This window comes from Leucopleurus acutus, assembly GCF_964270905.1.
Source record: "Leucopleurus acutus genome assembly, chromosome: 12".
NCBI classification, from domain to species: Eukaryota; Metazoa; Chordata; class Mammalia; order Artiodactyla; family Delphinidae; genus Leucopleurus; species Leucopleurus acutus.
Genome location: NC_139154.1, coordinates 58,284,887 through 58,301,226, shown reverse-complemented (window position 1 = coordinate 58,301,226; position 16,340 = coordinate 58,284,887). Strand labels below are relative to the sequence as shown.

At 41.3% G+C, this 16,340-nt stretch overlaps 1 protein-coding gene and 1 long non-coding RNA gene across 5 annotated transcripts in view; one reads left to right on the top strand and one right to left on the bottom strand.

The window, feature by feature from the left end:
- Positions 1-16,340, bottom strand: part of ARHGEF33 (Rho guanine nucleotide exchange factor 33) — a gene marked incomplete at its 3' end in the record, with an annotated part of 48,073 nt that overhangs the window by 18,798 nt on the left and 12,935 nt on the right. For both annotated transcript variants that reach the window (XM_082851873.1, XM_082851874.1), the window contains exons 5-10: positions 16,000-16,142; positions 13,439-13,498; positions 12,385-12,609; positions 7,347-7,476; positions 1,622-1,754; positions 36-119 (exon numbers count right to left, since the gene is read on the bottom strand). In XM_082851873.1, the coding sequence (XP_082707999.1) occupies positions 36-119; positions 1,622-1,754; positions 7,347-7,476; positions 12,385-12,609; positions 13,439-13,498; positions 16,000-16,142 (775 nt within the window). The remainder of the gene's footprint in view (positions 1-35; positions 120-1,621; positions 1,755-7,346; positions 7,477-12,384; positions 12,610-13,438; positions 13,499-15,999; positions 16,143-16,340) is intronic.
- Positions 3,188-16,340, top strand: part of LOC309969862 — a 50,115-nt gene continuing 36,962 nt past the window's right edge. For all 3 annotated transcript variants that reach the window (XR_014326649.1, XR_014326650.1, XR_014326651.1), the window contains exons 1-2: positions 3,188-3,546; positions 12,903-12,999. This is a non-coding gene — a long non-coding RNA (uncharacterized lncRNA). The remainder of the gene's footprint in view (positions 3,547-12,902; positions 13,000-16,340) is intronic.

Genomic DNA, 16,340 nt, shown 5'->3' with positions numbered 1-16,340 from the left:
AAGGACAGTGTAACCAAAGGACAGTGCACACATACCTCCTTCAGAACAACCACGTGAACCAAAGAGATGCATTCTGGCAGGTCCCTCAGGTAAGCAACATAATAATCCAAAAAATTATTCTTGAAAACAAGCAGAAAAAGGCATGGTAAGAACCTGGAGACAGGAATGATAACAACTAATATGTTTACAGAGTCATGCATATTAAATGGAGTACTTTGCAGAGATGATTTTAATCATTCATTTAATGTGTGTAGTAAATTTTTTTTTAATTCACCTTAAAAATCTTTTTGGTTTTAAGGAAAATATTCCTGTGGATTTGGAAAACAAAACTCAGTATCCCTGCTTTAACGAGAGAAAGTGAAATGATAAACCAAACCAGAGGGAAGGGGCCATGTAAGTTGAAAAATATTTTTAAAAGCTGTTCAGTGATAAAAATGCATATTTTGTTTTTTAATTACTTTCATTAATGATGAAATGCTTCAATCATCTACATCTAAATGAGGAACTTTGTCAAACTCACCTCATAGTTTCTAGACCAGGGATTCTCGACTTTTCCCACTAATTGCATATTCACCTATGGAATATCCCCTCAGGAAAACAGTTCTCACCTTTCAAAGTTATACTCCCATAGATATAACAATTTTCAGCTCAAGAAAGCATACTGAATACAAATGAGTAAAAGTGATATTAGAGGGATAGTATTACATCCACTCTATACGAGTAAATAATTTGTAAATTTTGTATTATTAATCATCGATATGCAGAGGTTAACCGCAGGCAAAATCTGGCTTGCAGACCAGTTTTAATTAGCCCACACAATATTTTTAAAATAAGAAAATTTCGTACAAAATTCTGGATTTCCAGCTTCTCTTAAAATATCAGAAGTTCTGGTAACTCTAGTCCTTTTTTCCTGCATAACAACTGGATAAAGCTGAGTAGCTATTCTTTGTTGAAAGCATATGTGCTCCACTTAAGCTCACTTCCCCGCAGTCCACATTGTTTTACATTCAGCTCACTTCTCCTCACTAATGTCATTGTCTGGCCCTATAGGCATTTGAGTTTGCAACTTGTGGCCTAAATCATACTTTCTTTGAAGAACATTATAGAGATTTCAAACCTTAGCATCCTTTCTCCAGGGAAGTGAAAACAAAAAACATTCCAGACAAATAGCTGCCCATCACATTTTAAAAAATCTCTAGGAAATGAAATTGTGTATGAAAGTATATACATATATACAGACTCTCATATATTTACGTTATATGTATGTATGGATATATATATGCGTGTATATATACTTATACACAAATACACACACATACATACACGTGCATATTCAATGGGGGCAGTTATAGTACAGTGGAAAGTGATGATCTGGAAGTTAAAAGACTTGGGTTCTAGCCACAGATCTACAAATATCTAGATAGCTGGGTGATTTCAGCCAAGGCTTTTAATTTCTTTGAACTTTATTTCATTATCTGTAGAATGAGGAGGTTAGACTAGATCTCAGGAGTTCCTCTAACTCTGAAATTCACTGGTTCTAGGTTCTCTATTAAGAGAAACAGACAAGGGAGACACAGACACATATAATTCAAGTTTATAAAGGATTAAGAAAAAAACTTACCTCATCATTTGTTAACTTAAGGAATAAATCTCCAAGGACCCCTTGGCGTGGCCACTTCAAGACCCTTTCCTGCAGAGCATGAAGCAAATCCAGGTGCTGCTGGACAAGGTACCGTAAAGAGCCAGGGAAGAGGCTTGGAACAGAATAGACACACAAACCAGGTGTAGAGAAGAAAAGGCTCTACAAGAATACATGGAGCAGGTCCCATTTTCCCAGCCATTCAAAATATGTTGAGTCACAGGTCTGCCTTTAGTATTCAAAAAAAAGTCTGTCATCGTCAGCCTCACAGCAGATATCCTCAGACTATAGGAAGACCCCTTTACTGATGGCTCCTATACGAATGTATTGAACTAGTAAAGGGCACATCACTCGAATGGCCTTTTTAAAGCTTAACTGGTACACTCTTATTTATGTGACAGTGGAAATTTTAAGGGAAATCTTTTTCAACGTTTTAAAGTTGTTCCCGCTTGATGTGCAAATTGTCTATTCTAATTAATGCTGCAGATGAGGACACTAAGGTGGCACTGGGTCATTCTTAGCTACTGGGTAGGAGACTGTACTTAGGTAAGGAGGAATTTTGTTTAAAGCTGGCAACTGAAAGCTCAGGGGATGAGGACATAAAAGTGTTCCTTTTCCCCTTTCCTTCAGTTTCTAAGAAGAATCTGGGCAAGGATGGAGTCTTGCCGGGGGAGGCTACAAACTAGGCCTGGCCTGCTACTCCCAGGAGTTTTGCTGAGCCCCCTTCCTGCTCTCACATCCCCCCAGCCATCTCAGCGTGCCTCATTTTTTTCAGAGGAAATGAAGGAAAGAAGAGAGAAGTTAGAGGAGGATGGGGGGAGAGGAAAGACAAAGAGAATCATAGGAGGAAGAAGAAGGGGGAATTGGATGGAGAAGGGAGGGAGCAGAGGCCTGTAGGAGCGAGGAAGGAAGAAACAGAAAGAGTGAAGTCTTACTGGGCTACAGCAAGGATTTCAGCTCCAGCTTGGTAGCTTAGGGAGATTGAAAATAGGTTACCCTGTGCTTTTAAGACCACAGGGTTTTGGGGAGGGTTTGTTTGTTGTTTGTTTGTTTGGCTTTTTGTTTGGTTTTTCTTTTAGGTAAGAAGTAGATTTATTAATATCCTTTGTAAAGAGGTTGCAGGAAAATTGGGGTGCAAGAGAATGGTCATGTCTCAGGTCTCGAGCGGGTCCCTGGGACAGGCTGCCAAGTAAGCGTCCTTGGCTTCGCGCAGCAAAGAATTCAAGGGCTAGCCGTAGTAAAGTGAAAGCAGAGATACACATTCCATAGGCAGAATGCAGTCCGTCTCAAAAGGGGAGAGCGGCCAAGACCACAAGTTTAACAAAGAAGAAAGTGATGGCCTGCTTGTTGCTGAGAACCAAACTTATTTGGATATTTCCCCAGAGTCTACTGAGAGTAAAGTAGTGGACAGTTGGGGTGCTTTGCCAACAGCAAACAAGCAGACCTTTGCTGAGAACAGAAGGAAGGACGCCAGTTTGAAAGGAGGTGTTTTCAACCCATCTCCAGGCAAAGAAGACTCACCCCCCCCCCCACCCCCCCCACCCCCCGTGATCGTCGCTCAGAGAAGACACACAAATGCCGGAATGGGATACCCAGCCTCCTGTGAAAAGATACAAGGATTCCTTCCACCCCCATCTCACCACCCTCTGTGCCTCCACACATGCAGAGCCAGCTGATCCATAAGCGTGGGAGGAGAGGCCTGTGCTAGGCTGGTGCAGTGGGCTCAGAAGATCTAAGTAATCCCTGTCTAGACCAAAGGGAATTTGGAGGAGTGGCTGGGAGACAGTCTTGACTGGGAGAAGACCGTAAATCTGGAGGAAAGCACAACTGATCAAACTGAAAGAGTGAAACACTGCACCAGCAAAAGATCTCGATGTGAAAGATTTCTCCCCACCCAGAGGCTGACAGTGACTTTGGGTAATATTCCTGGTGTGACACTGAGAGATGTTAGGGCACCATGGTGAGATATGACTTTGTGATGGGTTGTCACTGTAGGTTATATAATACGTCTTGGGTTATCTCTTTTCTTTTTCTCTCCTTCCTTCCTTTCCTGTCCTGTCCTGTCCTTTCTTTTTCTTTCCTTTCTAGAAAGCTGCCTTCTGCTACACTGTGACCAGTGTACTTGCAGAGTTGACAGCTGGTAACTTGGTTGGAGTCCAGATGTCTCCTGGACTGTCCACTGGGCTAACAGAGTAAGGTTTCAGGATGAGGGTCAGAAAAGGCTAAGGCTCCCATCAAGCATCATGGAAGCATGTAAGTTACATGAAGAGCAATGGTTTACAGTGGGTTCTCTACCAGATATTGAAAACAGGCTTTAAAAAAATTTTTTTAATATAATAAGGTTAATATTTGAAATCAGGGAAGAGTGTGGCCGAGGTAAGCCAGGAATTGGAGAGCAGAGGGAGAAAGAAGCAGGAAGCACAGACACACTTAATCTATTTCACTATTTTGCCTGGAGCCAGACCTGGCTCCCAGAAGCAAGTTTTTCATTAAGACAAAAGTATTACGTGCTCAACTTATTTTCTATTCCTTACCAGGGGTGAGATTATGGCAACATGAGTAGTTTATTCTTTCTAAAGCCTTCAAAGTAATTTCGTCTCCCGCAATACAGTACTCAAGCAACGAGAAAAATAAACTAAAAGCAATCCGTGAAAATCCAGTTATAGTTTCAAATTAATAACTTAGCTCTTAAGTCAAAACAGCTCCTGAGCTTCAGCTGCAAGGTGAGGCATCGATAATTAAAATATGTGCCACCTGGTGGTGATCTGAAGCACACAGCTCGCTGAGCTCTTGGGAGATGTGGCCCTGGAGTTTAGCTTCTAAGGCTAACTGGCAATCCTGTGGAGCTGGCTTTGTCCCTCCTGATAAGGGTTCAGACAGGACTGTTTGAGCCTGAGGTTGTGGCTCTGTGTGCGTGAATCATACCGGAAAAAGCCAAGAACTCCAACTTCTGTGATCCTCCTACAAATGGACAACAGCCTGCACGTCCCCCTCAGGCTTCAGCGGGCAGCCTTTGCCCCTGTAGCGTCAGGCCCTTTTAGCCAGGGGCAGGGCTGGCTTGAAACAGCCTGAGGAGACTCCTGAGTGCTTCACGTTTTTCTGCAGAAAACCTGAAGTTTTATTTTATAGGCTTGAGAAGACGTGGCAACCTCAGGTTTGAGTGTCAGGCAAGTAGTTGTAGTGGGTGTTGTTTTCACCCCCAGGTGACTTTTCAGTGAGGGTAGAAGATGCAGAAGGCTTGCAGTTTGTGATGGGAAAAATAGTAAATGTTAATAAATTAATTTTCATCTTTGCCTGGGAGGAACAATGCCAGTAGGGAAGAGGAATAATCTCATTCTGTTTTGTATTTCATTCATCTGGTCTATTTAAATAAAGTACAGCTGGAGGCTTCAGAAAGCTAAAAAAAAGAAACATAGCGAGTAAAGGAGGAGGTTGAAGATCTAACCCCAGGTAGGGGAAGGGCAACATTGCAAACCTCAGAACCAGAGATTAGCACTAAGAATACTAAGTTGAAGCTTTTCTCTTCTTGGGCTATGAAAACAAAAAAGAGGTTGCTTAGCAGATAACTAACATGAATAGCATTATCATGGGTACGAGAAATAGCCATTGTCTTACTTTCATTGAGGATGGCATGATACTTTTAATTTTTTTTAATCTCAGGATTTTGGGGAAAGGCCCACTTCTTCCTCAGTAATGGGTCATGAAAAGTAGAAGTGAGGGCAAGTAGAAAAGAGCTTCCGTGAGCTAAGAATATATCCCTACCTGACAAGTCAGCTGAGATCTGAAGTAAGAACTTATGGGCGGTTAAGAGAGAAGCGTAAGTTGTGAAATAGGAGGAGACAGAGTCGGCTTCTGGCTGAGGCACTTGGCATATTGCTGTTAGTCAAGGTGGTATCTTTGCCATCACATGGTCCTTAGGGAAGCAGTGTGATGTCGAAAGGGCAGAAGACACAGGGTCAGACAGGCCTGGGCTTCAGTTCTGGCACCTATTGGTGGCTTTAAACCTCTCTAGACCTGAGTTTCTTCATCTATAAGGTAGGATTCACAGGGTTCTCGTGACGATGTCATGAAGTTAATGTACATGAAGTGCCAAGCGTGGGGCCTGGTTACTGTATTCCAGAGCAAACAGTCCTCCCTTACTCTCTCCTTGCTCCAGCCCCACATTTCCAGAGCCTGGAAAGAGATGCTGCTGGCTTAGGATCTTAGGTGTGGAGGCAAAGCCCGCCAAAAGGTACACTGGGTTTCAAATTGGTTTTAATGTAAACTGAGCAAGTCTTTGGCAACAGCAAGGGAGCTAGAGGCCGGAGAGGCTTCTCGGAGGGCTGAAGGGGCAATCCGGGAGGGTAGGACAAGCTCGATTGGGGTGAAGGAGGGGGAATCAAGTGGCCAGAAGGGAAAGGAAGGACCAGCAAGAATCTAGGTGGCTGCTGAGAGAAAGTAGAACCCAATCCAGAGCCTCTCTCGTTCACAGCTTTAAGTGTCACATGACCCTTTCTGCTCCTTGCTGCTTTCTGTTCTGTTTACTTCATAATTCTTTTTTTTTAACAATGAATATTCCTTTTTTTTTAAGAAATTTATGCCTTTTTATTTATTTATTTTTTATATTTTGGCCACACCGTGCGGCATGTGGGACCTTAGTTCCCCAACTAGGGATGGAATCCGCGCCTCCTGCATTGGAAGCACGGAGTCTTAACCACTGGACCGCCAGGGAAGTCCCAGTGAAACAATTCTTGAAAGTTGTTAAGCCACTGGTGGATTTGTCAGGGAATATTTTCTTACCTCAATCACCCAGATAGGGGGAGCATTGCGTTTTGGTGACTGGGTGTACTGCTGGCAGCTGCAAAGCCAAGTAAGATTGGGGGTGGGAGGGTGATAAGAATCAGGAAAACATAGTTAGGGCATCCCACGGTTTATGAGCCAGCAGTGTATATTACCCGACAGAATGCTTAAAGTCACGATGCTGTATTTGTCTCCAGTAGTCTGTCACCCAGACTTTTCATTTATTTGGATTGGCCTTTTCCTCAGTTGATCTGGGTTATTACATCTTTATTACATTAGTCTTTTCCCACCGAATCATAGTTTCTCTTTCCTGCTTTCTCTCAACAGAGAGGCAAGCAGAGCAAATCTGAAGTTTGGAAACAGATATAGATGGAGGAGTGTTGTACCCTTGGGGCTAGCAAGCTGTTGTAACCCATCACAGGCCCTCTGGAAGCACTGCGCCACAACACAGGTGCACACACACACGACTCACACATCATCCAGGATCACGTGAACAAATAATGAAAAAGGTCCAAGTTCATAGCTATATCAGCCCTGTATCATTTATCTAATGGCCACTTCAGACCTCCATTGCATCCATTCCCTGTACTTTCATGAGAAGTGATTCCAGGGGGTCTTCCAGGATCCCAGTGGAACATGCAGATGGCAACAGACAGGAATGCCTCCCTCACTGTAGCATTTATTCCTCTTTTAGGTTCTTAACAGACAGGCCAGGGACACCGAAAGCCCCAGAGACTACACTCATTTTTGTATCTGCTCAGAATCTAAATTTGAGACTTGCCAAGGGTTACCTGCTGTCACTGATAACTCTCTTTTCAAAGACTATTTCTGGAACTCTTTACAGGTCCCAGAATTCCCAAAGTGGAAACAATAAACAACTTACCTTAAATTTTAATCTGAAAAGCAAAGGCAATGAATACATGGATACCTTCTCTCTTTGGAATTCCTCTTTCCATCTGACCCCTGGAACGTTGCCTTGATCTTCAGGATCAGAGAGATGTTAATGACATATTTTCTTTCTGATTCAAGCAATTCCAAAGCCACAGTCTGTCTTTTAGCTTTAAAAACAAACCAAGGAGGGAATTTTAGTTAACCACTCTTCCCTGAAACATCATTAAATGTTAGAAAGCAATCGAGAGATATTGAAAGCAGTATAAAGAGAAACCAACAGGTTTTTGGAAGATCTAAAACAATGGATGCATGTTTATTAATTCAGCAGAGTAAAGGGCACAAAAGCCTTTACTTTGGTGTTTTCATCTGAGGACGGGAAATCGGCTGAGAAGCAGAAAGGCTCAAGGATTGGAGGCACCAAGGCACCACAGAACGTACAAATAAGGGGCAATGCTGTAAACAGGAGAAATAGTCCACATAAAGTGCAATTGATCCTCCAGCTCCCCATCCCCATGCCAGATGGCTTCCTCATTTCCACCCGATGGGAAATGAGAACAATTAAACTAGAGAAGCCTGAGTCTCTGGTATCTGAGCTAACATTAGACATAGTAGAGGGCAGAGTTGAGATGCTTAAATGAAAACAAAGGGACTCAGAGAAGGCTTGCATAGGGAACAGTCAGACTCCTCTCAGCCTCTTGCGCTGCAGGTCCCAGAATGCCAGCAGCCAGACTTACACTGTCCAGGAAGGAGAGGGGAGAACCTTCCACTCGAGAAGCTGAACTGCCCAAGTGAAAAAGATCTACAAACACTGACATAAAGAGGTCACCTATCAAAAAGGTAATTTGCCACCTGTTTAGCAGATAATGAAGCCCACTTATTGATAAGCTTAACCAACACAGAATTTTCAGGTTTTTTTAATTTAGGCCTTTTTCTTGGATATAAATAATTAGCTAAGAATCCTCAGACATTTAATCAATCTTACATCATAAAAGAAAGAGAAGGAAAAAGTATATACACATTTTTAAAAGGAGGAGGGGGACTTCCCTGGTGGTCCAACAGTTAGGACTCTGTGCTCCCAATTCCTGGGGCCCGGGTTCGATCCCTGGTCAGGAACTAGTTCCCGCATGCCACAACTAAGAGCCCACATGCCGCAACTAAAGATCATGCATGCCACAACTAAAAAATCTCGCCAGCCACAATAAAGATCCCATGTGCTGCAACTAAGAGCTGGAACAGCCAAATAACAACAAAAAAAATTTTTAAAGGGACTTCCCTAGTGGTGCAGTGGTTAAGAATCTGCCTGCCAGTGCAGCGAACACGTGTCCAATCCCTGGTCCGGGAAGATCCCACATGCCATGGAGCAACTAAGTCCGTGCACTGCAACTACTGAGCCTGCGCTCTAGAGCCCTTGAGCCACAACTACTGAGCCCACGTGCCACAACTACTGCAGCCCTCGCACCTAGAGCTGGTGCTCCACAACAAGAGAAGCCACCGCAATGAGAAGCCTGCGCACCGCAAAGAAGAGTAGCCCCCGCTCACCACAACCAGAGAAAGCCCATGTGCAGCAACGAAGACCCAATGCAACTAAGAATAAATAATAAATAAATAAATGTGTGCTTTAAAAAAAACCAGGAGGAACCATGAATAAACAGAGACAATGCAGGAAACAAAAGAAACCTTTTAAAAAAAAATCTTATGGTTAATATCCTCAAAGAGTTACCAAAAAAGTTCTAGCCATTTAATAATGACAGTACCCTATTTTTTAGAAAAGAACAATCCAAAAAAAGAAGAAACTTTTTGGCATTTTTAAAAACAGATAAAAGAGTAGAAGATAAATTCAAGGAAATCTGTCTACCCACCTCTGCTCTCCTCCCACCCCAAGAAAGAGACATACTGAAAAAGATGGTAACAGAGAAAATCAATCTAGGAGATCCAACATCAAATTAGTAGAAGTTTCAGAGGAAAGAAAGAAAATGAATGAGAAGATATTATCAAATTAAGAATAGAAAGAAAAAAAAATACCAGGACATGTATTTCCAGAAGAAAGGGCCCATTGCACTCAGTATAATTAATGAAAAAGACTCATATCATTGTAAGGTGTACCACATCACTGTGAAACTTTAGCACACCAAAGATAAAGAGAAAATCCTAAAAGTTACCAGAGAGAAAAATCAGGTAATGTGCAAAGGATTGGGGATTAGAATGGTATTCGACTTTTCATTAGCAACATTAGAAGTTAGAAGACAATGGAACAATTGCTTCAAAATGGTAAAGGAAGATGATTTTATATTCAGCTAAATAAACTATCAACAAATTACATGGACGCTACCAGACTTTGTGTTCCATCAAAACAAGGAGTAAACCAAGAAACCAAGAAGGATATGCAAAAAACTCCACAAAACCCCAAATAGGAATCTAACATAGGAGAAATTTGAAGGAAATTCCCAGGAAGACTGAGAAGTCGCAGGAGCGCAGCAGTGCAATGAGGCAGCGTGGAGTAGGATGACAGAGGTCTCTAGGGCAAACTTTTTTGTAAAAAAATGTAAATGATAGATTTTCTGTTACACTGCTAAGAAAAATTAAAGAATACCTATATAAAAGGAGATATATACCACGTTCCTCAACTGGAACATCAGTACTGTCAAGAGGTCAATTCTCTACTAATCGGAATAAAAAGAATATAGAGTCTAGACCCACCCGTATATGATCACTTGACTTTCCCTATTCAGTTCAATGTGGAAAGGAAGGTATTTTCAATAAATGGAGCTGAAGCAGCTGAATAGCCATATGGGAAAAAAATGAACCTACACTTGCACCACACGTCAAGATTTATTCAAGATAAGTCACAGACCTAAATGTGAAAGCTAAAACTATAAAGAGTTTATAAGAAAACATACTAGAATATCTTTGTAACCTTAGAATAGGCAAAAAATTTCTTGGAAGGACGCATAAGTCACAAGCTATTTTAAAAGTTTAATATTGATAAATTGAACGTCATTAAAATTAAAAACATCTGTTATCGAAAGACTTGAGAAAGGGAAAAGGTAAGCCAGAGAATGGTCTCAACATGTCTGTCTGACAGAGAACTCATATTCAAAATATATTAAGAAATCCTACTAATAGAGAATAAAAAGATAACCCAGTTTAAAAGTTGGATAAAGGACTTAAATAGTACTTCATAAAAGAAATTATACAAATAGCCAATAAGCATATGAAAAGATGCTCAACATCATTAGTCCTCAGGTAAGTGCAAGTTAAAATTACAATATGGGGACTTCCCTGGTGGCTCAGTGGTTAAGAATCCACCTGCTAATGCAGGGGACATGGGTTCGAGCCCTGGTCTGGGAAGATCCCACATGCCACGGAGCAACTAAGCTCATGTGCCACAACTACTAAGCCTGCGCTCTAGAGCCCACGAGCCACAACTACTGAGCCCACATGCTTCAACTACTGAAGCCTGCGCACCTAGAGCCCGTGCTTGGCAACAAGAGAAGCCACCGCAATGAGAAGCCCGCGCACCGCAACGAAGAGTAGCCCCCGCTCGCCGCAACCAGAGAAAGCCCATGTGCAGCAATTAAGAGTCAGTGCAGCCAAAAAAATCTACAGTATGATACCAGGACACATCCACAAGCACGGTTCAAATTTAAAGGCTGGTCATACTGAATATTGAGAAGGATGTGAAGCAACTGGAACTTTCATTCATTGCTGCTAAGAGTATAAAATGTTCCAACCATTTTGGTAAACTGCTTGACAATTCCTTTTAAACTTAAACATAATCCTATTCTATAATCTAGATAGTCCACCTGTACAGGAATATTCATGGCAGCTTACTTTATAATAGCCCTAAACTGGAAACAATCCATATGTCCAGTATCAGGAGAATGGAAAAATTATGGTAAATTTATTCAATATGATTAATAAAAAGGAATAAACTATTGAATGAATTACACACAACACATTATGTTGAGAGGAAGAGGCCAGACACAAGACTATATATTGTAATATTCCATTTATATGGAGTCAAGAACAGACACAACTAATTTATGGTGACAGAAGTCAGAGTAGTTGTTCTGTGGGTGGATATTGCCTGGAAAGGTGCATGTGAGAACATTCTGGTGGTAATATTTCTATTACTAGAAATATTAATATATTTATTATACAGGTCTGTATATCATGACCTGGGTAGTGATCACAAGGGGGACAGTGAGCTTAAGCTTTGTGAATTTTACTCCATGTAAATTAACCATCAATAAAGTATTGATAGAAAAATAGAAGCATGAACTCTTTTTAAAACATGGAAGCAAGAACCAGAAAAAACTGTCAAAAGAATTTAAAGTGGTTGTTATTGGTCTTCATAATAAACCTTTTAGTATTATTTAATTTTTCATGTATTTTATAATAAAAAAATTTTTAATTACCTCCCACAAAACAGAGGGCTATGCCATTGTCTGACATATATCAATAGTAGGTGCTCAGTGATGATTTATGATTTGAAGGAAAGGAAAGAGGGAAAAAAGGAGGAAGGGAGAACAGACCTTATTGCAGTGTTTGGTGTTTTGGTGGTGGACTCCTGATACAAGATTCGTATATTGAACATTCCCTATCACTGAATAAATAGATCACAAAATTCTGCCCTCTTCTCCACTAACCTTATGCCATTTTTACAAAGCACTACATTACTAAATGTCATGGATACCCAGAATCAAGGTGGTGGTCCCAGTCGGCCATGTGACCTCAGGTGAGTCCCTTCACCTCTCAAGACTTTAGTTTTTTCATCTCAAAAGTAAACCAGAGGCTGGGTGGTCTCATAGGTCCACTACCTCTAAATTGCCCCTTGGGGTCTTCCCTGGTGGCGCAGTGGTTGAGAGTCCGCCTGCCGATGCAGGGGACGTGGGTTCGTGCCCCAGTCAGGGAAGATCCCACATGCCGCAGAGCGGCTAGGCCCGTGAGCCATGGCCGCTGAGCCTGCGCGTCCGGAGCCTGTGCTCCGCAGCGGGAGAGGCCACAACAGTGAGAGGCCCGCGTACCGCAAAAAAATATATATAATAATAAATAAATTGCCCCTTGGGACTTACCAGCTAAAGAGGTTTCACATAAAATGTTTTCCAAGGAGCTGTGTCTGCCCTGGCCAGCTTCCTTGAGTTTATCTGGGTGGTCTTTCGTGACATATTCTTCACCCCATTCTTTACTATCCTTTGGCTGCCTCCACACACCAGGTGGAAGATGGCCCTTGTGTTGGATATCAGCCGAGAGGCAAGTCTTAAGGTTTTCTTCTGCTTCTGGAGTTGTTGGGTTCATTCCTGAAAAATAACGTCTGCCATCAAGTTCTGATCGTTTAAAGATTATATTTGTTACGAACTCTTAAATATTATGCCTCTGCTTGGGTACAACTATCCCTTGAGGATTAAATATATCAATTAAGGATTAAAAGCCTCCACAATTGCAAAGCATCACCTTTCTCTGTTTGTGGTCTCTGTTCTCACTCTTTGTACACAGTCTCTACTGAATAAGGACTTTTAAAAAATAAATTTATAAAATAATGTAACTAACTTATAATAGTATGTATTGACTCCTCATACCTGCTGCCTCTCAGGTGAGCACGCCAGGGAAGAAAATACAGAAAGAGGAGGAAGAAGGGTGCCAAACACAATGTCTTATTTTGGAGTTTGTCCTTCTTGGCCTTAATGATGGTAAGTTTCCCAAAGGCAGGAGGAAGGGAGGGAGGGAAGATGAAATAGTTTATAAAATTCTGGTGAATTATCTCTTAAATAAACAACTTTTTAAATTACATAAACTATAAGGTGTGTGGTCCACAGAACACTTATGTCATGCTACCTACACCTGTGAGTTCTCAGCAAGTGTAAATTCATTGGTAACTAGAATGAGACCAAAGGAACCAAGAACACTGGTTTTGTCTTAAACTTCTCTGCCCCTTCTCTCTCTTTGGGTTTCACTGAGTCACCAACCTAGTCCAGCACACGTCTTGGAATCTTAGTAACCACAGTGCTTTACCTCGCTTGGGTTCTTTCATGCCTGGTTTGGGACTTAGGGAGTAGAAACAGGGAAGGTAGCAGAAGGGAAAGGGGGGAATTGCTAGAAGAAAAGAGAACTCAGAGAAGAGCCACTCACCAGGACCCATCATGCCCTTCACATTGCTATCTCCCACATGCATGGATCTGGCCTCTTGAGCTGCGGAAGAAGGAAAGCTTTCAGTCAGTATTCATTTCACTATCATAGACTGGCACCTGCTATGAGCTAGGAACAGGGATAGACTCACAGAGCTTACCTTTGACTGGGGGAGCCAGAGCAGTTAAAAAAGAAAAAAGAGAATTACAATATAGTATGATAAGTACTATTTTCCCATTTGTAAAAAGATATAATAAGTGCTACTTAACTCATAGATAACCCTAAGAATTAAATCAGATAACATTTCTAAACTGCACACAGCAAGAGTTAATTATTGTGTAACTATGATGATGAGGATGGTAATGCTGAGCAGAGCCAAAAGATGCATTTAAAATGTAAGGCAGACCCTGTCGAGCCTCTGCTTAGCCCTCCAACAGCTTCCCATTTCAGTGCGAAGGCCCAAGATCTTAGATTGATCTTAAGGCCCTGAAATACCTGCCCCCTCCCCTGCCTGATATTTTTCTTTCTTTAAAAAAAAACCAAAAAACCCACATCTCCTATTGTCTCCCTGTTCATTCTGCTTTAGCCCCACTGGTCTTCTTGCTATTGCTTGGGCACATCAGTTATGTTCCTACCAGGACCTTGGGGCTGTTCCCTTCCCTCCACCTGATATCCATAAACTAACTTTCTCACTTCCTTCAGGTCTTTACCTGGCACCCTCTCTAAAATTACACCTCTGTTTCCTTATTTGTCATCACATCTAACATACTACGTGTTTTATTTGTCTTGTTCGTTGTCTGCTTCCTTCAGAACAAGAACTCCAAGAGGGAAGGACTTTTTGTTGTTTTGTTCATTATGAAATCCCACCACCTAAATCAGTGCCTGGGGTGGATGGATGGATAGAAGGAAGGGTAGTGGGACGGCTACACCTTGACTGCAACCTCATGAGAGACCTTGAGCCAGAGGCACCCAGCTAAGCTGTGCACAGATTCCTGACTCAGAAAAACTGACATAATGAATGTTTGCTATTTTAAGATACTGAATTTGGGGTCAGTAGTTAACAATGGCACCATTTTATAATTAACAGTGGGTAAGCCAACGCTTTCTAAAAGTTTGGTCCTTCGACCCTGAGTTTTAACATAACCTACCACCGATCGTATCCAGAATGTCTTACTACAGCACATTATCCCCAAATTTCTGTAGTAACTCAGTAGAATAAACTATATTATATAAGCCATACCCATATAACAAGGAAGAAAGGAGAATTTGCCACCAAACAGCGAGTTTAAATCCACCTGGGCACTTTGGAAATATAACTTTTTTTTTTTTTTTTGCAAATATAACTTTTAATCTTTTATCTTGTGAACATGGTCAGCTGCCCCAGGCTTGACATTGATCTGACCTCTACCTTCCAAGTCCATTCTATATTCTTCCCTAACAAGATCATCCTTTTATGTCATGCTCTCTATGACACGGAGCAAAGAAAGTAGGACGACCTGTGATGAACCCACTCCCCAGATGGATCAAATGAGTTTTCCCAGGCTGTACCTATTGAGTCTCTAAAATAAACTACTCAAATGGGTAAAAACTAAAAATAAAAAAACAAATCTGTACTTTAAAGTTAATACCTATTAAAAGCCACTTGATTAGGAGTTTGAAATTCAGTTATCCAAAGCACATTTATTGTCTTTGAATATATGAGCCACATTGTTTCTTAAGCCATAAGGGTAGAAAACCACCAGTGCTGCCCTTGAGGAGCTTACAATTGATCTAGAAGTCACTGAGCCTCTTTTGGAGACTTACGACATGAGACCAGAATAAGAGGAAAATTCACCCAATGTTAATATCTACATTCATACTCCTTCGTATAAGGTGCTTGCTAGACATTGTTGAGGATACAAAGATGTAGCAAACATGTAATCGAACATGGTTAACGACATCGCTTGGAAAGCCAGTCTCTTCAGTACTGCCACATGCAATTATTTGCTAACATCTGTTCCATCATCCCAGATCAGGGATGTGCCTGTGGCTGTTTCAGCCCACAAACAACACCAGATCAGTTTTCCAGACAAAGGGGAGTACAGAGTTAGATTGTTGCTGACATCACTGTCTGCCAGTTAGAGCAGATATGAATTTCTCATATCCGTGAAAACTTGGCTGAAAAAAAAAGGAGAACACACAATTTTATGTCTATGCAGAGAGACAAGGATTGAGAATATTGTAGAAAAGAAAACAATTTATTAGAGTGAATAATTTAAAAATTTTTTCTCCTATGGCTGATATAGTATTATTGTGCAGTAAGTTATTTCCAATCCATTTGAAACTTAGAATACCCAGATTAGTATTTTCCCCCAAAAGAAAATCTTTTAAAATTGGGCAGACTCTCCCCATCTCTTAGATCCCCTGGATTCTTCTACATTCCAGTTACAAAAGGAAAAATTCTGAGCAATACCCCATTTTCCTCTAATAAGGATGGATGATGGAAGCCTATTCTCAACGTTACTTAAGCCCTAGGAACCAAGGAAGAACTACTTGGCTAATTCAGTATGGTGTGTGAACTGTACCTTTTTCATAGGCCTGAGAAGGCAAAAGGTTTGTAAAGTCTTCACTTGGAAGAACAGGTTCAGGGATGTTGATGGAACGGAAAGGACTTCCTTGTGCTTGAGCAGGTCCGGCCTGTGAGCCATGTTCTTCTTTTTGAGTTTTCCTAAGGAAGGAAAACAAAGGATCTTAATACATGATGGGGTAAGAAGACAGCAAGTTCAGAATAGGTCAAGGAAACTTCTGAACCCTACAAAATTGCTGTTTTTATAAGTTAAAAACAGTTAAATACTAGCAGTTTGCATGACTCATTACCAAAGCTGGAGAAAAAAAATCAAACATCTACAAATCACCTTCTAATTGT